At 39.2% G+C, this 22,363-nt stretch overlaps 2 protein-coding genes across 12 annotated transcripts in view; one reads left to right on the top strand and one right to left on the bottom strand.

Annotated features, from left to right (window-relative positions):
* The window catches only part of TMEM266 (transmembrane protein 266), an 86,530-nt gene extending 85,691 nt beyond the window's left edge, over positions 1-839 (bottom strand). For 4 of the 5 annotated variants that reach the window (XM_055715608.1, XM_055715607.1, XM_055715606.1 and 1 more), the window contains exon 1: positions 645-839. The gene's annotated coding sequence lies outside the window, so the exon portion shown is untranslated. The remainder of the gene's footprint in view (positions 1-644) is intronic. The other variant, XM_055715610.1, reaches the window with a different exon arrangement.
* Positions 1-22,363, top strand: part of NRG4 (neuregulin 4) — a 56,097-nt gene that overhangs the window by 24,578 nt on the left and 9,156 nt on the right. For 5 of the 7 annotated variants that reach the window (XM_055715622.1, XM_055715621.1, XM_055715623.1 and 2 more), the window contains exons 1-4: positions 993-1,364; positions 6,798-6,863; positions 10,932-11,025; positions 18,849-18,998. In XM_055715622.1, the coding sequence (XP_055571597.1) occupies positions 6,854-6,863; positions 10,932-11,025; positions 18,849-18,998 (254 nt within the window). In that variant the 5' untranslated portion in view covers positions 993-1,364; positions 6,798-6,853. Of the gene's footprint in view, positions 1-976; positions 1,365-6,797; positions 6,864-10,931; positions 11,026-18,848; positions 18,999-22,363 lie in introns of those variants that run through there. The other 2 variants (XM_055715618.1, XM_055715620.1) reach the window with 2 other exon arrangements.

Here is a 22,363-nt window from a genome sequence, read left to right as displayed (position 1 = left end):
CCTGGTTAAGAGCAGTCTAAAGGGATTTCAGCTTCCAAAAAGACACTGCGGTTCCTTTTCTCGTTGTGGCAAGCCACGATGCCGCTCTAGGACAGAGGGTTTCCAAGACGAGCTGCAGCACCGTACGGATCCACAGCACCCACGGCAGGAGCTGCCGGGGCGGCCGTTCCGCAGAGGCGCTGCGCGGCCGGCGGGCGCTCCCGCAGAGCCAGCGCGAAGCGACTCTCACGCCGCGGCGCTACGCGGGCTGTGTGCACGCGGAGCCGCCCGCGCCCGATACGGGACCCCCGCCGGCTCCTCCCGCCCCCCGCCCGGCTGCCCACCGCTGCGCCCCAACCGCCGCGGCCCGAAGACAGCCCCCTCGCCCCGCGCCGCCACACCGAGCCCGCGGGAAGGTGCCCCGGCCCCGCCGCAGGCCGGCCCGCGGCTGGGCGCCCGCAGGGCCCCCCCGGCCCCGCCGCCGGCGAGCTGGCGGGAGGCGGCGCCCGCCGCCAAACTTTCTCCGCCGCCAAAGGGCTCCCCGCGCCCCGTCCGCCGGCGCGGGGACCCCGCCGGGCCGCCCCGCCCGCCCTCGGGGGTGGCCCGCCGCGGCGGCAGGGCGAGGGGCGGCGGCAGGGGCGGCCCCAGGCCGGCACGGCACGTACCTGCTGCCCGCGGCGCCGGCGCCCGCAAAGCCCCCGCTCCGCCGACGGGCCGCCGCGCGCCTCGCGCGGAGCCGGCAGCGGCGAGGAGAGGGGCGGGGGCGAAACCTGCGCGCGAGCCCGCCCGCCCGCCCGCGCGCGCCCGCCCTTCCTCCGGGTCGCCTAGGCAACAGCGGGCCCCGCGCGGGCCGGCGGGCGGGCGGGAAAAGGAAAAGGGGGGGGCGGGGCGGTTTAAAGGGGGCGCGCGCGCGTGCTCGCCCCCATCACGTGGGCGCCGCCGACCCAATAGCGGCGGCGGAGGGCGGGCTCCGTAGTACTACGGGACGCGGAGGGCGGGGGGGGGCGGGGGGGGCGGAGCGGTGCCGCCTCCCGCCCCGGCCGGTCCCCTCATGGCGGGAGCCGCTGCGTCGATCGCCGACCCCCGGGACAGGGCGGGCAGGTGGGAGCCGCGGTATGAGGAGGGGCCGCGGGCCGCCGCAGCACGCTGGCGGTGGGGCCGGCTCCTGTGGGGCGGCCGGGGCCCGGCGCAACCGCCTCGCTCGGGGCCCGCCCGCGCCCCGTGCCGCCGTGCCCCCGGAGCCGCCCGCGTTGCATAACGGCGCGCGCCGCGGGCGGCTGCCGGATTACACGGGGCAGATTAGAGATTACGTTGATTCAGCAGATTGTCCGGTGCATGTCTGGGAAAGATTACACCAGCAGAGTTAAGAATACCCATTTGCTGTGGTAAGCTGCGGCTTAAGTAGAACAAATTAACTCAATACAAAATTAAGGGGGGGGGGGGGGGCGGGGAATAATAAAAATACCCCAAGGTTAAGAACATGCTTTAAATGAGCAAAACGAAAAAAAGAGGTTGAAATTCAAGTTTTAACAGTTCTTTACCATAAGCTGAACTGCTGTGGAATAGCTGGTGATGGCAGCCACCAGTTACTACCGTCCAGACGATGTTTGGCTTCAAAAAAAGCAAAATCAGTACTGGGATGCCTAGTTACATTAGCTTCCTGAGGACTCCCATATAAAAATAAGTATTTAAACTCTTTTGATAGATATTTTTTAGTATCTTAAAATTACTAAAGTGATACCGATCTGTTTAATGGAATGTCCATGTGCTAAACCATCTCCTTGTATGCCAGTTTGTAATACACATTTTTTGAGTTCTGATTTTTGGATCTGAGATTACTGACATCTGAGAGTTGACATTCTCATGGGCACTCTATCTACCACTGAGATAGGAATAAAAATTAATCACACAGTGAAAACCTGTAAGTTGTATGACATTTCAGTTGATTTCTTAGAGAGTTCAGGGATGAAAGCAAAAGTGCTGTAGGAGAAATCAGTAAGCACACAGAATGAAACAATAGTGTTGTGGGGGTTTTTTCCAAACTTGATAGTGATTTTTTTTTAATGTAGATGTCTTCTAAAATTTATCACTTCCCCTGCATGAGCACACACAAGCTCATGACTACCTCAAAATTACAAAAAAAAAAAAAAGAAAAAAAAAAAGACTACAGTACTTACGTTTGACAGAGGCCTCAACTGAAAGGTAGCTCTGCCAACTTCCGTATGAATATCTCATACACTAGAACTGGGGTTTCGGGTGGGAATTTGCAGTTGGTTGCAAACTACTTGCAAAATTTTAGCAATAGAAAGTTTTCCCTTAAATTTACTGTAATGTCTCACATTGTGATTTCAACATTGTGACAACAGTTTTATCAGCTGGTTTAGTATATAATTAATCCTAGACATAGGTCAGCGGATAAAATCAGAATGTAAACCTTTTGCTGTAGGCGTTCCTAAGACAAGAAGACTCAGTCATTTGGTGTCATTTCAGAAAACTGTCATGGAAAGAATTTTGAACATCTGGATTCAAAAAATTCATCTGTCAATCATAAGCATGCTGAGACTTGCAAGCCATTTGGCATCAGCCCTTGCTTCTGTCTTTTGTTACGGTTCCTTCATGTTATGGCTATTCCATCTTAAAAGAAACTCAGTGTGTGAGTAATGCATTGTCCTTACACAAAAAATTATCTCATCTTGAATTCTTCCTTATTGAGATTTCCATTTGTTTCAGGCAGTTTGATTTTTTTTTTTTTGATGCCTGATGATTTTCAGTGCTAAAATCAGTTATGAGCTTCATATGTGAGGGTACTAGAAGTTACCGCCTAGATAAGCACGCTCCTTTTAACAAGACCTCAGGACAGTTCCTGGCTCTTGGAGAAAATAAGAGGTGTGGTTGGCAAACTACTTGATAGATATCAAGGACACATCTCAGAAGGAAATTTATGTGTAATTAGCAGATAGTGCAATTTTATTTTTTTTTCCCTTCATAGTTTTCATAACACAAATATTTGAACTCAGTATTGGGGCAGAATGAGATTTTTACCTCTTGGATCTTAAAAAAAGAATACACAAAGCAGTAAAATCCCATTCTTGAAAACAGCTGTAAGGTGCGACTTAATCTAAATGAACAAACAATGTATATTTGAAATAGCCATGTGACTGAAATGATCTTTAATTTGGGTGAGAGTTTATTTAGAGATTAATTTTAAGAATGTTTGAATAGCAAAGAACCATAAAACAAAACCTAAATCATTGTTCAGTGCTTTCTTTTTATCTGCCTGTGCTCATTAAAACTTCCAGTTACCATCTTTTGGGGATACTGCATCTCACAGATGCTTAGAATAGTTAGCCATGAGAAGTACACAAAACTATGTGGCAATAAGGATTCTGCGTGAAGGGGAGTAAAACAGGTTAAAGGCAGATCTAATGAGTCCAGAAGAGTTGTTCCAGCCAGCCTCCAGTATGTGAGGTCCTGGAGCACATTTTTTTTGCTGAAGAGCTGAACCCATTGCAGTTTTGTGACTGAGCACTCAAGTTGCCCAGAAATCCAACAGCAGTTCCCAAAAAAGAGATAAATGTATTCTTTCCCTTAGTGTTTTAGTGCCCGGGAAGCACTAGGCTATATGAATTTTCCTTTGTTGGCCCACTTTAATCTATGGCTTCTCTGCTACAGAATAGTAACCCAGTATTTCCGTCATGTTGCCAGAATTCAGTGTGACACACGCATACACATAGAGCTCATGCTTCATTCAGCAAAGTACTGGAACATACTTTAAAGAGATTTAAGATACGGTTAACTCTAAACATGATTTAAATCCTTTAAAGCCCTTGTTAACGGATTCAGACTACGAAGATAAAGATGCCCAGGAGTTTCAAGTAATTGAAGAGGCTGAAATAGTATATATCGGTATATATCAGTACACAGGTGATCTAACTTTAATGTATAAACTGTAATCTTTCAAACAATATATTGCGATTATTAATATCAGTTCAGATGACAGATGTCAGGAAAAGGGTAGTACTGATCTGAAGATTTTTCAACAAGCTGGCACAAAGAAAATTAGGCTATATCTTAAATTTCAGATTAAAGTATTCTAACTTGATTCAATGTATGCAAAATAAACATTTGAGCATTCATAGAACTGTATTTTTAGTTTCTGTGAGCATAAGCTACAGCTGTGTCTTAAAAGAAGATAAAGAATTTGGAAAGTGTTAGGTAGATGCACAAATGACCTCTTGTTTCTAGTACGGAAAAAACTTCAGTGCACAGGTAGATGTCAGCAAGTTAGAATCAAGTTTAGCAACAATTTCTTCTATAGCATTTCATTTTCTTTACAATATATCAGCTTACTTTTCTAATGAGATAGAGAGTCTGATATAATCCTTTTTAGGACACTGATGCATACTTGAACTTCTGTTCGGAGTGCAACAAACACCCTAGAGAAAAACTTACAAATACATGACTACCTCATTAGTTGCTTTTCAGTCTCTTTTAAAAAAAAAAAAAAAAAAAAAAAAAAGCCACAGCTGTGAATGGTGTCAGCAACATCTCTTTTGAAAGTAATCTTTAGACTCAAGTTGTGATACTTATCGTCAGGACTTAAAGCACAGAATTACACACATACATCTTCTTGCACTATTTAGGAAGTATTCTCACCTCCTTCCTTTGCCACCCTGTTTCCTTGAATATGCAGGCAATAAAGTTTGAAAATAAACTATTAGTAGTCCCATAGCCTTCCTCTTTGTTTTGTTCTTGTTCTCTACAGTCGTCTCAGAAACAATTTGTAGTACATGTAACAATTAGTCCTAGTCCGAACAGCTGATGAGGTGCATAGCACATCCGTTTAACACACACTGGTGAAGTAGAAAACGGTCAGCTTCCTCTAAGGAATTTTATGCTGCATCATTGGATTCAAGCATCTCCTGAAAAAGTTCAACTTATACCAGCAGCAGCACCAGAGAGATAGGGAGATGCATACTGACAATAAGATGAAGGAAAGGAGATGTGAGAACTCCTTTTTGCAGTAGCAAAATCAAATTTTTTTGTCTGTTCAAGGACCTATATCCTAATTAAATGTGGTAAAGGAGGTGGTCTGAAATTTAGGTTATATATCCTATTAATATTTTCTGTTGAGAGCTATTGGATATTACACAATTTTGTGGAATATTCCAAGAACAGGGAAAAAAAATTAAAAAGGACTGCTTGCTCCAATAAAATAGAAATTTAAATCAGATTTTTGACTGCTGCATGTAATATTTGTATGATGGAATTTATATATACTGCATTATGTGAATGTTTTGAATTCAGCAATAAACTGTAGTATTGGTAACCCTAGAAAAGCATGCGAGTAATTCTGTGAGCATAACGGGGCGTTACCCTGTCCCGTACTTGGCCTCTGTATGCACGTTTGTCTTTGTTGTGACCTCACCCACATTGCACTATATGTAAATGTGAAGCCTTTTTAACAGCACATATACAATCCGGATCTTGCCTGCTAAAAACAACCATCTCCAGGACAATGTAATTCTTTTAAAAACAGGATTACAATTCTGAAGTAGATCGCGGTTTTTTGTTTCTTTGTGCCACATGCCATGTTAATAGTACTTGGTTGTGTACACAAAGTAAACAAAGTTGCATGTCTGCAGACAGCCCAAGAGGACAGCCTTTGGGTGGGGACCTTGCTGTTACAGCCCAGTATCACAGGGAGCTGCCATTTCAGATTTTCTTGTATGGACAGGACGCTTAAAGAGCTAGAGAAGCCATCTGAGGTCCTGTGAAAAACAGAACTGTGTGCTTATACAGTAAGTACAAATGCATTATACCTTTTGAAACAGGCCTCTACAGAGTTGCCTTTCTATCACTAAAAGTTGAAGCATAAGCAATTATTTTTGGTAAAGCTGGTAATTTATTTTATTTGATCATTTAATGGGAAAAAGTCTTTCTTCCAATATAGGACAGTTTGCTCAAATATTTATGTATGCTTTAAAGTATAATTAAGAAAAAAAAGAGCAAATATTAAAAAATATCTATTGCATTAGGCTTGTTCGGTAACCTTTTTGGTACAGTAAACCTCGACTATATCATACAAGAAGACAGAATATAACAGCATTAGATCGTTATAGAGCTGGCATATCTACAGAGTAAGTTTCTTTTCAGCGATGTCAAGTGAAGATCGGTTTCTGTCCAGGCAGAGAGTTTCTATTCCATATTTAAAAAATAATTGTACAAGTCCTGACCTTGCTGAGTTCTCCTAAATTCACGGTTTATATTAGTAATTTCACCTGACATCCAGACATGAAAAACACTTAAGTAAAACACACACATTCTCTCTGAGAAATTATAAATTGGGAAGCTGGTTTTTGTGAAATGCAAGAATTCTAACACCAAGGTCTTCCCTGACTGAATAATTACTAGTCTGAGGACTGGTTCAATTGTATGCACTGTCTTTCAATGTATTTTCAAGGTACAAATGTCAATTTAATTTGATAGCTAGAAACAATAACGTATATTGCCTAAAAGCATCAAGTATTACAATTCTGAATAAGCATGGCAGTTTCAAAAAGGTATTCATTGTTTAAATGTACTTTAGTGTGAATTTGGTGTTACTCTGTGGAGTTCACTGAACTTGACAGCAGACTTAAATGTTTGCCATTAACTGTGAATTAACGGAACTCACATCTAATATAAGTGTATTACTGTCAAAATACAACAAATGTCTTAGCAGCAACACTGAAAGATGCATTCCAATAGCTGTTTCTACAGGGAAAAAAGTCACTAGGATTAAAAATGACGTGCTAAATTTGCATATTTGTCTTTAGGTGCTGTTTTAGAAGAATAGCCTCTGACCAAGAATAAAAATTGTTGTCGGAATAATATGCGAACAGGTAATTTCTTCCAAGTCTTTACTTCAACGTGTATACATATATAATTAGAATTCATTAAAATTGCATTGATTTTGACAGCTGCCATTGGGATTGTCACAACTGCTCCATAGGGCTGTCATCACTTACTAGTCAGCGAACTAGTTCACCAGTCAGGGGCACAAATTCTCTAAGGAGATGTTTGCTTTGATCAGTCCTAGTATTTCATAGTTCATGACTGACTAGCATGCACTCCAAAGTTGCTTACAAGTGAGGAAGCATGCATCAGCCTCTTTATCTTCTGTCAACCTTTCCCATTCCTCCTCCTTCCCTTTTTGGTTTTAGCAGACTTCAGGATTAGACAGTCTCTAGTATTTTAGCCTCTGGATTAGGCAAAATAGCTGAGTCAACATGTGGATTATCAAGGCTGGCTTGGTTCTTTGGGGGTGAAGGTGGTGTGGAGCCTTTATTTGTTTTTCTTTTTAATAGATAGGACAGTCAGGTTACAAAAGTTTAAATGCAAACAGACAAGATAGTTTAAGGGCAGGGTTTTGTGCATGTCCTCAAACAGAATAATTGAGAATCAGTGTATTTAGAGACTGCTGTTACATTTGCCAGTTTTAAGTATTCGCAGTCCAGTATTGGAACAATTTTGTTTCATTCCTCTTCACTTCTCCCAAAAAAACCTGACTTTTTAAAAAAGTAACATTTGTGTCCTACTTCTCTTTATTTAATCTCTCACTTAGAAGGACATATCAAATTACATATATAGATATATATTATGTAGAACATACGTTGATAGAGTTTCTACAGTCATATTAATTGAAAAGCTAAATCTTTTGTTGTTTTTTTTTAATTGCCCATCGCCACTTGACTTGTTAAACTTTTCTATCTTGATTATGGTAGTCTGAATGTAGTATACATTTGACTTTCAAAGCATACCATTTGCATTTTTAGATTAATATAATGTATTGACTTACCTCATGAAAAATCATAACACATTCACCAATGCTAATGTAATTGGATTTTGGCTTGAATTGAACTCCTTCTGATTCTCCAGTATACTCTTTTGCATCACTGACTATAAATTTAAAGGGATAAACTGTTGCTTTCATACTTTCCTGTCTATAAATACAGATCAGTAGCTTTCAAATGAGGTCCAAACTACTGTATTTCAGTGAAGTGTACAATACTAGAGTACAATAGTACTCTATAGCAAGTCCACTACTAGTAGTAATTAATGTGGGTTTTTAGTGTTAGAGCTTCCTAAATTTTCTTTTATTCACTTTCATAATTTTCTCTTCTACTTTGTACTGTATTACCCTGGTACTTTCAATAAGTAGTAGCAAAGTATTAATACACAAAGTAGAACTAATGAAAAGCACAATTGGATGGAAAATAGGGCACCTGATCTACATGGACATAGGTGTTCCTTCAAGTATTTCATTACCGACAAAATTAAGGTTACCATTTTTCCCTTAGCACTGGAAAGAAGTCTCTCTCTAGAAAGAAATAGCCTATAGAGAAATTGCCTGTAACTACAATCCAAAAGGTTTTGAAGGCTTCCTAGGCACTTTTTGTTCTCTCTCTCCACCTCTCTCACTTTTCTTTAATAGGCCTAAGACAGTGCCTGAGGCCAGAACAGAAGTGTGGAGTTGGGCTGCAGAGCTGGTCCTTCATACACAGATCACACCCTAACAGTGAGAGAATGATTCTCCCAAATGTTCTGAGACCTGAATGACTTGAGGCATTTAGTTTTATTCAGTAGCCTACCACTATGCCAGTGTGAGACAGGCCTACTCCTGCATAAAGACAAAGAAAAGAAATAGAACCATAAGGCAGGATTTTAAGGAGGTTAACAAGTTTTCATTAATTCTCATGAGAATTTCTTTGAAGGCTTTCCATGAGCTGTCTAAAGGGATTTTTCTGTGTGACCTACCTTCTGTCATGTCACTTTTCTGTCTGGTAGAATTTCAACAACACTTAACTCCCTCAGATGCTTAGTAGAGTTGGGAGCAGGTCAAAGTTGAGAGTTTTGCTTTTTCTCTCTTGGTTCTTATAGTTGTATAGATACCCAGATATACTGTTCATGTATTCAGTAGCCTCTCTTCATTTAAGGAAGGATATAGCCTTCAATGAAATTACACTGTCACAAATGTTCCACTGTTATGTTTGAATAGGCTGAAGTAAAGTAATCTGGAGTTCTTGTTTAAAAACCTGCTTGTTTTTTTCTGTTACCATTTTATTCCTATTGCAGTTATGCTGTTACCCATGCAAAAGAATTTTAGAAGACTTTTAATACTGAACTTTCAGTAAATTAATTAACAGTAGACAAGCAGAGAAACCTTCAGAGTTAAAATAAATTTCCATTTAACTTCTAACGAAGTAGGGCAGAACACACATTTCCGTTATGCCACATCCTAAGCCAATGCAACAAGGTCAAACATGAGTAATTTTTCTCACCTTACATCCCCCTTCCTCCAACTCCCTAATATATCTGCACACATGCAAAAAGGTCCAGTTACCATTTGGATGCCAGTATTTTGATAACGTGAATGTGAAACTGAATTCCCATTGAGCTCTGTGGTATAACTGCCTTCATCTTAAAATAATATAAAGACTCTACTCACACTCCTACATCAATATGTTGTCATAAAAATGGAAGAATATATGAAAAGACGGGAGACTGGAATTATTAGAGGTGGTCTAGAGGACAGCACGATGCACAATGTTTTTGCTGCACAGGTTTAGAAGTAGCTAAATTTTTCTGTTACTCTTGGAAAAGTCAGGTTTCTTTTATTTACAAAGCTGTAACAGCTCTCTGCCACAGAACGTCTTATGGCCACTCTCCTCACTTTTTTTCTGCAGGAAAAACCCTAACTCTTTCCTGAAGGACAAATAAAAAAACTAAAATCTTGATTCCTCTTAAACAACACTATATTTTGTATAGAACATGGCGTCTGTACATAACCAGTGAGACAGCAGAATTCTTATTTTCAGAACTTCTGGGAGAAATAACAGCAAAAACAACACCGAAAGTGTGAGGTAACACATGATTCTCACACCTGTGATGCCAGAAGACTGCTCTATTTTGCTTGTGATTGAGATATTGTGGTTTCATGAGATTGAAGAATATAGAAAAAATATATATCCATATATATCAAACCAGTTACTGATGCATTATATGTATCATAAATATATGCAGTCCAACTTCCAAATTTAGACTGCTTTCAGAAAGAGTGAAATGGTACAGTTAGATATTCTTTTTAAGCATAAAAACACATGGACAACTGCTGCTACAAGTGCCAACATTCGTATCGTGTATTTGGGGGTTTATTAGAACACCTAATTGTGTTTAACACACAAACAATTCATATAAGAAGCCTACTGAGTTAGGAAAAAGCTTTTCTGAGATCTGTGGAAATTAACATTGTAACAGGCAGTCTTCTGCATAAGTGATACTTCATAGGCTAGCTCCTCTGTTAGTTGTTAAAAATTGAGGTGGGAAAACCTGGCGGTGTCTAGCTGCGCTATGATGCAGCTCTTAATACAACCTGACACAGTCTCAGAATGTCCTGGTCCACACCTGAGACTATTCTGGGTTTATCTGTACCGACTCCCGTTCTCTCACAGAAGCTAGTTAAGCTAAAGATAGTTTGTGGTGCTGGAACAGGACAAACCAGACTTCATATAGGTCATCATATGAGTCACTCAACTTGGTATGGCTTGTGGTTGTGAAAGGCAAATGAAGTAGCGGAGAATTCAAAAGTTCCTCTCGCTGAAAGAGAAATTTTGCATTTATTCATAGAACAAGTGCTTCATGATGTCTAAATTTTTGATCTTTTTGCATATCGTTAAATGAAATAATTCTGCAAGATAGATAGTGCTCTGTGTTGCTGGCTTGGAAGGCAAGACATACCTTATTTGTTCATAGAGTGGTTTTGTTTGTGTGTGGTGGTTTGTTTTGGTGTTTTTGATTATTTTTTTTAAGGAAGCCACCCCTACTCCCTGAAAGTATAATTAAGATCTTTTATTGATAAAAATACAGAAGTCTCTATTTTTCTTTGTGTTTATTTTGGTCTTATTTTTAAGATCATGAAGAACTCTGTGGCACCAGTTATGGATCTTTTTGTCTAAATGGAGGGATTTGCTATATGATTCCTACTGTATCCAGTCCATTCTGCAGGTTAGTGAAACTAAAGTTTGTGTGTTTAAGAATTGGACAGTAGCTGCCTAAAGACTATTTCTCCATTTTGCTTCTTTAAGAAACTACTGTTAAAACATTATAGAAAAGAAAATACCTAATACCTATGGCTGTTCCAAATTCAGCAATTCATGCTCAGATCACTTCTGTAGCTTGCAGAGACATGACAATATGAGAAGAATAAACGTGTATATTTGGTGCTTGCTTGTTCGACAGGTGCAACCGCACTCAGTTATGTATGCATTCAGGATGTTATCTATATTTAGAACCATATTTCCTCCCTTCATTACAATACAGAAAGGAACAAAATACCCTTTGCCTTATGAATATAGACTGTAGGAAAGGCATACAGAAAGGCAATGTACATCCCTAGTTTTCCTTCCAGATGAATTATATTGCAAAAATTCTTATAACATAAAATGGCCTGACCTGAACAAAGTGAGAAAGTACAAAAAGGAATATGATCTTTTAAGGGGGAAAAAGAATGGAGTTCAAGACTTACTGTTATCTGAATCTCACCAAAACACTCAAAGGGCAGCTTTACAGTGACAGCCAAAGACGACTTGAAGACCACAAAGAAATATCAAGGCAGCAAACATAGGTACTTCTTACACCATTTGTTGATGGGATTGTTCTTCTTTTTGAAGCCCATGTAGCACACTGGAAAAGAAGCGCTTCCTATTTTTGCATGTGGATAAGTTTCCTGCATAACTACAGCCCTATCCTTTTATTTTCTCATTTACCAAGACATAAGAAGATGCTAAATTAAATTCTGATTTTTCATGGTTCTGCATTTACTAATTCTGAGTTATTCATCAAAATAAATCATGGTTAATTTAATGGTTTTACTTAACATAGTAATAGATATTCAGACATGTATTACATACACTTAAGGATATTAGCTTTTTTTCTTCTGTGGCAACTTCTGCTCCCTCTTCAATTTTAAGCTATAGCTGACGATAACTGGATGAAACACTTGAATAAGGAAACAAAATTTTCTGACATCCTTAATTAAAGTCTTTCTTTTGTTTGGCACAGATCATTTTAAAGATTTGAACTCAAGCATGTAAACTCACCTAGTAGATGAGAGAAGAGGAAAATTTGTCGTAAATGCTAGCTGGAAAAATACATACAGCATATCACTGTCCCTAAGCATATTGTCCAGTGTCATACAATGAATCAGATCCAGGAGTGAGGGTAAAGCTTGGAAGTGCTGTATGATGACGATTCTAATTGCTAAACCTTGCAAGCTTATCTAATGTAAAATGAATACTACACACACAAAAAGTAAAATATGTTGAAGTACATGAGCGTTTTTTCTAGAAGGAATCCCATAAGCATTTTTTCTAGAAGGAATCCCATATTATTGATACTAAAGTACTTAAATGAAAAAAGAATGGTCAGACTAAACAGCATCAGTTACACAATTTCAAAGTGCCCTCTCAACTATTGCTGGACTGTGTAATGAGGAAGGTGTATTTGATGCAATAACTGTAAATATGAAGTAACAAATAGAACAAATCATTCTTCAGGAGCACAAGCTAGTCGGCACAGATAATTTCCGCTTTAAAAGGGCTCCAAATGAAGTAATTTGTAATTCAGGTACTAGAGGATTTTATAATCTGCTGAAGCAGAAAAGTAACATCTTGAGAGCATTTCTGTTACACTCAGGCAATCTTATTGCATTTAAATTATCAAGTATTTTTCTTCTGTATCTAGTGGTTGATTATGAAGTTATAGGGGTTTAAATAGCAGCATTCTATTTAAGCATGTCCTCATTCTAAACATGTTCCTTAATCAGTCAGAGAAGGCTAATTATAGATGAGAAAGGTTTTGTTTACACACAGATATCTTAGTAATCAGCAATGATGTGAACAGAAACAACAGAAAAAATGCATCACTATCCAGCAGAATTCAGTAAAATATTTGGTGCTTTGGAACTTGAAGACTGGCATCATCACATAGTTGCATAAAGTTTCTTTGATGCAGGTTTCTGCCAAATCCCACCTAAAGCTTCCAAGTGTTCTCAAATTATCATCTCCTACCAACAGGAAAATTGCATCAGTTGTGGAATCAAAGGCTGAATGATCATTAGCGCAGCATTGATTAAAAGGGGGAATAGAACAAGAAGAGACTAACAAACTGTAAAAATACCTTAAAACACATTTGCCTTAAAGAATGATGCCAAGTTACATCATTCTTTAGAAATATGTATTTTGTAGCATGCTAACAAATTAAGAGCCACTGTTTACTTTTGGAATTTCAGGTTTTTTTACCATTCCAAAATGAATAAATATAGATAGATACATAGATATACACATACACACAAGGTAGAGATTTAATAGAAACAAAACATTAGTTGATTCCCATCCCCTGTGCAACATTAGCAGATTTTAAATACAGCTGATGTGTGTTAAAACATGAAGTTGCGCAGCTGCCATCTTCCCTCATTCCTGACAATGTGTTAAATGATATTAGCAGCAAAAGGCACACCTGTCACCATAAACAAGATGAGCTTCAAACCCAGGAATGCTCAAATGTACTAAATAAACATGCAGCAGAATGGAGAAGGATGGAAAAGCAGCTGCCTCAGGTGTATCATTTAACATGAGGCTGAAAGCTGTTTGCCTCAGCACCTGATGCACAGCTGTCCCATAATCATTAATTAATGCAGTGCAGAGTTAAGTGAAGATCTTGTTTGACAGGAAGCTCCGGTCCTTCCCTTTTGTCTTACACTTGGCAGATTTCTGAGAGCCTTCTTTCTGTATTTCAGCCAAAATACAGATGGTGTGAGACCACATAGACACAGCTCCTCTGCTTCCGAGGGCAGCACGCACAGAAATCAATAGTGAATGCTCTCCTTTTGAGGAAGGGATCATATTCTGCAGAGGACAGTGCATTCAGACCAAATACTGCAAGAGACAAAGACAGAGGCAGACCTCCCTGAAATCCTTGTGTGTGATTAAAGGGTATCTCTGCATTCCCCTTCCTTTGCTTCTATCCTAACACAAACTCTTCTCCACCTTTCCTATACTAGTCCAGTAAATGCTGTGCAAATTTCTTCTGTGACTTTCTTCTGTATACCCCATCCTTGTCTGGCTTCTTCTCCAAGATGGGTCCTTCATTTTCTTTTTAAACGTCCCTACAAGTGGTGTACTTGCTGTGCCATAAGCCTTCAGAATATACATGCTGCAAGTTGCCAGTGAAGGGCTTCCCACTCATCTGGGCTTTTCTTCTTTCTCTGCCCCTAAAACTAAACTTTCATACACCCCAGGCTCTTCTGGAAACAAAGTGTCCAATTAGTATTTTTCAATTCTGCTTTTAGCTTGAATGGTAGGAACAAAAGTTAAGACTATGCACCAAAAGTATAGACAAAAAAAGTGAGTCATTAAGATTTATTTTTAATGGGACATAAAAAATAAAATGCAACACTAGGTTATGTGTTTGAAAAGTATGTGAGCAGAATTACCAGATACTGTAAAGCTTGCCACATAAACACATAGCTAAGGGAGTTCTAGGGGGAAATAACCCATTCTTTCAATTTCTCTCCAGTAGTAGCATTCTTATTTTACTCTGTATGTGAATACAACTTCAGAGTAACAGTTTTGAAGCTCATCTGAACACAGAACTTTTAAAAAAGCTGCTTAGGGCTTCCAATTAATTCTGCTATTGCTTATTCACTTTGGCTTTAAATTCTTTTTCATACCTATTAGATGCCCTTATAGTGTATAGATCTGGACAATATTTAGGACCCTGCTACAGACTGAAGATTATGGTGATTTTTTGAAGCTATCAGCCATGTAATCTGAATTGTATTGACAAGCAGATAATTTTTCAGCTTTTTCCTGCTTGGAGTTCTGTATTTACATGCAAGTAATTTTTATACCGTGAAGCATCAGCTTTTCCCTGATAAAAAAGAAGAATAAACAAAACCTGAAGTGAAAACGCCTGTAGTGTAATACTAAGCAATGGGAGGCTGTGCATATTTGACTCAAATCCTACTTCTATTTTTAAAGTCTGTCAGATACTTGCTTATGACACCCACCTTAGAGTCTGGAAGAGAAAGAAACCTTACCTTCTTACCTAAATCAGACAGGCAGTAGATCACTTGTACTGTCTCATGAACTGCATCTGCAAATGAGACAGCAGTAATGCCTTCTTATAAGGGGGCTGTTATGCTTACATTTTAGTAACTGATTAGATTGTAAAGGATCCATATAATTGCAGACCCACTGGTCATCTCCTGACATCTTATCCAGTGCCATCTATTTCCTTCTGCCTTGCATTGATGCTAATACAGTTCATTTTGATTAATATCCTATGTTGAAAGAGGCTGTGGATTTCTGTTTACCTGTATTGCATTAGTGTTTTGTGTCCAGCACAGCTCCTATACTACGTTTGTATACAACAGTTAAGGCTGGCTCATCTCACCTGACAAGAGGTGTGGGCGTGTGTGCAGGCATCTAGGAAAGCAGAAATCTGGATGTCATCTGAAAATGGGAGTTTCTGGTCTCACAGCTTTTCCTCAAACATTTGAAGGCTGTTCTCTTTTAAGTCTGATCGAATTCAAAATTATAATTTCTTAGAGGAGGAATGACCTTTTTTTCCCATTTTAAAAATCAACTCTGGAATGCTACATAGTAGGATCATTTAAAGCCAACACACAGCATGTGCTGAAACAGCAGGCAAACACCATATAGATGATGTTGTGCAACAGCAACACCTGGCGTAGTGACCACAAGACTTAATTAGCTTAACTTTCTCTTACTATAGCCTAGAAGCAGGCTTCTCTGGTTTTTGCACTCATTCACTCAAGTACAAAGCACAGTTGCCTGCCATATGTGCAACTGCAAATGTGTCATGTTTAGCTTGTGCTCTACTTTTAGGCATCTGTTACAAACAAGATAAACTATGAGTTGCTACTTATTTTTAAGGCTGTGTATAGTAAGACTGACTACCTCTAGGAGACACTATGTAGATACCATCTGCCTGGATTATGTTCATAGCCCACATGCTTGTTAGAGGCTACTTTTCTGTCTGGCTTGCAGTCACTGTGTATGTAACTCCACGGAAATTACTAGAACCCTCCTAATGCAACATGATAAGCACATCTTCTGAGGGAGTTCCACTGCTAAGTCCTGAAGTCTGCTTATTTTCTTTCCCACCAATTTTAGGAAAGGACTTAGGGTAGAAACCTCTCCCTCTCTTGGTCGTCTTAAAGCATCAGTTGCTTCTATATTTGACGTAGTCCTTCACCTGTTTGTACACCAGCACCAATGACTTCATAAAAGCTTGTGCAAGCCAATATTTGAACATCTGGATTTTCAGAAGTGCCCTAACTGTAGCAGAGACTGGTGGTAGGCTCACATGAGCTATAATTTTGTTTATTTAAATACAACCAAGATATAGCTCATCTCATTGTTGCTGCTGCTATGAAAACCTCCATAATTTTTAGGTTATATGACAGTATTTTCAACACAGCATGGAATCACTTCCAGCAAGTGTGTCAACAAGTCAGCCTAGAGAAAGTGAAGGTAGCTTTGCAATCCTCAATCCGTTGAACACAGTTAAACAGATACTGTCTGTTACTAACAGATACTAACTGGCAAGTCATGGAAAACATGTTTCTAAAACTTTTTTTTGTTTTATCCAGGAAGAATTAATAGGTTCAGCATCTAACATGTTTCAGTTTTGCATGTGCTTTTTTAGTGTATGTCTGTTTCCCTTTGCTATAACCTTGGATTCATACTGGCTATAGTTTTCCCCTTACAGTCTTAGGCCTTCTGGCTGCTCTTGAGGGCTTGTGGCTACCTTAAGCATCTGGTTCCATTTTCTGTTTAGTAGAAAGTGGCCACGATCTCAGTGATCCTCTTGCTACACTGCCATCACATTCCCACTTTTTTCCCCATGGTCTTCACAGAATATGAATATGGCTTCCATGCACTCTACTGGATGTCAACAGTTCTCTAATCCTAGCCTTTTACCTAATCCTATTTGCAACTTTCTTCATCTAGGACTATCTTCTCTTCCTCCTACTTCATTTTTCTCTTTAGGCGACTGACTTACTCCCTTTACACCCATTCTCTAGAACTTTTCCATGAGTCTTTGATGCAAAAACCCGTTTTTTTTCCTTCCTGTATAATTTTAGCCTTGCATTAGTCTCCAGTTTTCATTGGTATTCAATACTTCTATGAATTTTATATCCCATTTTCTATCCCTGTTATTCTATTCAGTTCTTCAAAGCATTTCTCTCACACTTGCTAGAGAACAATGCCCTAAACTACACTTCTCAAAGTATTCTACACTATTTCAGAAATAGGCCACTGAAATGCCACTATACTTACTGTAAATATCTGGGACATTATCTCAAGCAATCAGAGCAGTCCTTCCTTCTCCCAGCAGTCAAACATAGGCATTTTGAAAAGTGTCCTTAGTAAATGGTGGCTGTTTGATCAGTTGCACAACTTTTATATACGATAATAATTAAATCTTTTTTCTAGTGTCTAAATCTTCCATTTTATTCCCAAAGGCAAAGAATTGAAAGACATGGTAGTAATTCTTTGCACAATAGTTTAGACCAGAAGGTCCATATTCTACAGAAAGTGGTGCTGGGAGTCACATCAAGCATGCATCTTGGTATGTTCACTGTGATCCATTTATCTTATTTAGATACGCTAGACTTCTTTCTTTTTTGCTAGTTCCTCCCCACTCCGCCTTCTTATCCCTCATCTGAAATTATACTTTGCAGCTGCCAATGGCAGTTGAGAACTTCAAGTATGTTATGGAGTTTAGCCCATTTTTCTCAGCTGGAGCCTGAAATTGCTTATGTCACAGACTATTATGACTTCAGTGCCAGAAATAGCAAGAGGGAGCAAGATCTTTAGTAATACAACTAGAGAGAAGCAAATTTACATGTATAAAAGACACATGCAGAATATAGTTACTGAATAAAGTGCTTTCCGTTTTCTGTAAGGCAGTAAATTCCTTAAGAAAACTTAGCAGAGTAAGTGCAAAGTATAAGACAAATGAAGATCAGTTTAGGTTCAACCTATCGATTTTTGACTCAATATGAATTACTAAGCCGTTTTATTTATTTTTCATAAAATATCATAACATTTTACCATGGTAAAATACCACATTCAGTTTAAGTCTTTCTTCAGAAGAAATTTTCAGAAGCTCAATACATAAAATTATCATGGTGGGGAAGACTTTTATAGTTCTCTCCAGAAGAGGGTCATTCACCAAGCACATAACATGTTCTGGCATGAATTGTTACACCTCACAAACTACTCCTGCAATTTAAGGTGTACTCTGACTCAATGAATTCCCATTTCCTTGATCTATTTAGCTGACAGTACTAGCCCTTCAAAGGACAGCTAGCAAGTTACATGAAAGGGGGAGAAGAATGCGTGACTGCTCTACGAGAAACAGTGGGGTGACACAGTTAACACTAATGAAGTGGATTTAATTAATTAAATATGCTAGTGGAGGAGACAGATTTAACTGCAAAGTACACCACTGTGAAGTATATTACTAATCCAATGAATATATTCAGAAAATATGGTTTAATATAGAAAAGCAGTATGGATCAGAATGTAAACTAGATGCCAAATGTACCCAATTCCCTTTGTTCCACAAATATGAGGCAAGTGGAAATTCCATAATAAGGCTTGCTGTGAAGCAAATATAAATGTTGAATTATGCCATAACAAGTTCACTCCCCACTTAAGACCAAAAGAAGCCTTTGTGCTTTGCATATTAGATGACAAATTACCATGTAATCCCAATAACACTTGGTTTCCCAGGTGTATTGAGAACTACACAGGAGCCCGTTGCGAGGAAGTTTTGCTGCCCAGCATCAAGTCCCAAGCAAAAGGTGACCTGTTCGCAGCTTTCTTGGCTTCACTTCTTCTTCTAGGAGTCCTTGTAATTGGAGCATTCTACTTCCTTTGCAGGTAAAAGTGCTTCAGAGTGCTGAAGCTATTTAATCAAGTAGAAATTTCTTCTGGTAATCATGTACTGATTATTTGAATGTAAAAGTATGTGATGAATTATCCATAAGGTTTGTATGGTTATTCAGCATAATTAATGTGGATGTCTTTAACTTGTTGCTTGTAATAGTTTACTTCCTGGCTTTTAGTTTTCTCAGTGTCTTTTCTAGCTACTACCTATAGTTGTTTTGTAAAAAAATACATGTAGTACACCCATTTCTGAGGGATTTTACAGTCTACCTAGAGATAGTGCTAACATTTTAAAACATTAGTCAACCTTTACGTTGTCCAAAGATTGAGAAGCAGAAGCAAATTACCAAAGTGCTTAAGGATCAGAAACTGGTCCACTGCATTGAATTGGCAGCCAAACCAACTGGTGCCATTAGCTCCCAATTCCTTTACAGCTCCTGGTTTAAAAGAGGAGAATGAAGGAAAGAATACAATTCAAGAATAATCTCAGGTAGATGTTTATTAGCTAACTAACATCTAGAATAAATCAGAGGGCTAACTCATTTATCCAGGATGATCCACGTTTGAGTAGCATGAAAATGTCAGTGCTAGAGAGCAAGTGCTGCAGGTTTGGTTTCAGTTCTTTCAGGCACATTAGGACTGACTGGAAACCCAGAAGCAGTTACTGGGATTAAGTCAACGATTTGATGCTGTACATATATCCGTACACTTACACACCAAACCCAAACAAACTTACTGTCTTCACTTACTCGCTGCATTTATGTACACAAGTCAACCTCTTATGTCTCCTCTTGTTTTTAGAGTTTACTTTTTGTAAGAGCTCATTTTGTCATACACTGTTAATTTATGCCTTTATGAGGCAACTTACTAGCCCCTGTACTTCTCCGCCATCACAGGATTGCAGCCTCTTCCTCTGCCTCCTATGCTGCATTTCTCCTTGGTTATGATAACCTAAGGTTCTTGCAATTCTGTTCTTTGCTCTCCTGTAATCACAATGCCAAATCAACCTCTGTGATCAGTGCCTTTCAGTGAGCAACCTTTGGAACAGCTGGTCTAGTTTTACCTCAGCTGCTGTCATGGAAACCCATTGAATGCCAGTTTTTCCCGTAGCTGAATATATTTAGAAGAGATGGGAGAGCTTTTGATAAAACAGTTTGTATTAATAAAAAAAACTTGTTGTAAAGGTTACTCCCCACCTTAGTAATTTTATTTAATTAATCTTGTCTTAGCAGTGGAATGCCGCAGCATTTGTTCGCTAACAAACATTTGCAAATTACTATAAAGTTATTAGAACAGAATGCAGCTTTAAATAACTAAAGAAAAATTAATTCAAGTCTCACAGAGGTATGGAGAGTATTTCTTTAGAAGTAAAGCCTGTCTCTGAGAAGAGGAAAAAAGGGCTTCAGAGAGCAGAGAATTCAGAGAGTAAGCTGTTAAAAGATCCTTGTCCTCTTGCATACAGTAAAATTTGGGGAAGACTGGGGACAGTCTGCTGAGTTTTATGGTCAGAGCCTTGCACTGCAAAGTACAGAAGCTTAGACTAACAGCAGTGACAGGTCTGTGCAAGTCTTTCATTAGACAGTTGGAAGATGAACCTCAGCTACTCTCTTTATAGAAGATCGATTTACTCAAGCTTTACCTAACCGGCAGAACACGTAGTAGAGCCTTTTTATTAGAAAATTAACAAGGGCAGCAACTCAGTCTTAACATAGTTGCTCTTGAACCTATCTTACATACCAGGCCAACCTGGGAAATCTCATAAAATCACTATCAACTTCTTTAGTGTAAAGAAAAGAATGTAACTGGCTAAAAATTGAATTGTCTTACCTTTACACTCCAGAGGCTGATGTAGCACTGTCATCTGCTAAAGAACTCATCTATTAAAGAAACTCTTTACATCTAGAAGTCCTTATCTCTTGACTGAAGTGACCAACATATAAGAGGAATCTCAAGAGGATACTTTAATCTACTCCCCTCTTTTCAGCTATATAAACAAGGATTATTGCTAGCAGATATCATTAATATTGCTGTAATTTTTTCCCCCCACAAATCTACCACCTGTATCACATTCTGGAAGAGGAGGGAACTGGGGCTTTTAAGGGTTAGCAGAGAGTTTACATCATCCTTGACTTGCCCATTTGATAGAATATATTACATTTAAAATGTTAAGAAAAATATTGTGCTATGAAATTCCCACTATTACACTGTATTAACCAATATGTTTGATCCAGAATCAGAAAGCAGAGAGCTTTTTCCCCCACACTGTGTGTTAGTAAGCATTTCCGTGGCTCTTCCAGCAGGGGAGTCTAGTGTGGTTTTAGTATAAACAGTAATGCAATATGAAGAGATGCAGAAGAGGAGATACTAAGCGCAATTTAGGATACAGTAATTGAATCCCTAAAATTATACATCACATCTTTTAGAATTTAGAAAATCAGTGCTCTTTTTTTCTTGTCCCTGTCATCACTTTCACCCGCCTTCCAAGTTTTTTTCCTCTCAGGTTGCTTGGGGCAGATTTCAGGACCAGGCATGTGCACGTGCATTGAATGCTCCCTACAAACAAATCCATTCAGTGTACACGGGTAGAAAGAAAGGATTTCATTGCTCTGCTTAGAAAACCAAATCACAAGTAACGGTGAAAGTAACCCATAAAAGAGGGCTGCATAGGAAAAGCTCTGGGTGAACAGTGGGAGAATTCTCCTTTTATATTTAGCTGAGTCATTAAATTTTTATCAGCCGAGGATTTGTTTTTTCCAGTCTGCCAACAATCTGCTGTTAGGCTGATTTCATGCTGTATTTGATTTACTAGGATTCATCAAGATGGTATGGTTTGGGAAAGCAAACCTACAATGAGAAAGAGAGGAAATCAGAGATAATGAAGAAACAGTATATGAAATGGCTAGAGGGTGACAGTGATGATAAGTAGAACACAAAAGAGGAAAAGAACTGAAGGTTTAAGTGAAAGGAACAGCAGAGAATGGAGGGAAATAAGAGGGAGAGAGTGGTCAAGGACTGGTGATGAAAAAGGGCGTCTTAAAACTGGAAAAGATAAACAGTAGTCTCATTTGCTGGAACCTGCTGCAGGAAAGGCTACTATAGAGCTATCTTACCGAGTCTCAGATTGACAGAATATAATTATTCGGATAGTAAAGTGAGTAGCTTTAATTTACTTTCTGAAAAAACAATGAGGGATGTTTTTGAAAAGAAAAAAATATGCTTTTGTGTCTCCTCAAAGGTGAGTCCTATAAACCAACTTTATATCATATTGTAGAAATTCGTAAGAACAGTACTGTCCACACCCAAAATTAATGTGAAAACCAGTTCAATACGTTAGCTTCCTATGTTACTTTATCAAGTTT

Source organism: Falco cherrug, chromosome 7 (assembly GCF_023634085.1).
Source record: "Falco cherrug isolate bFalChe1 chromosome 7, bFalChe1.pri, whole genome shotgun sequence".
Classification (NCBI taxonomy): domain Eukaryota; kingdom Metazoa; phylum Chordata; class Aves; order Falconiformes; family Falconidae; genus Falco; species Falco cherrug.
Note: the sequence above shows the minus strand (reverse complement) of the source record. Positions and strands in the feature narration are given on the sequence as shown.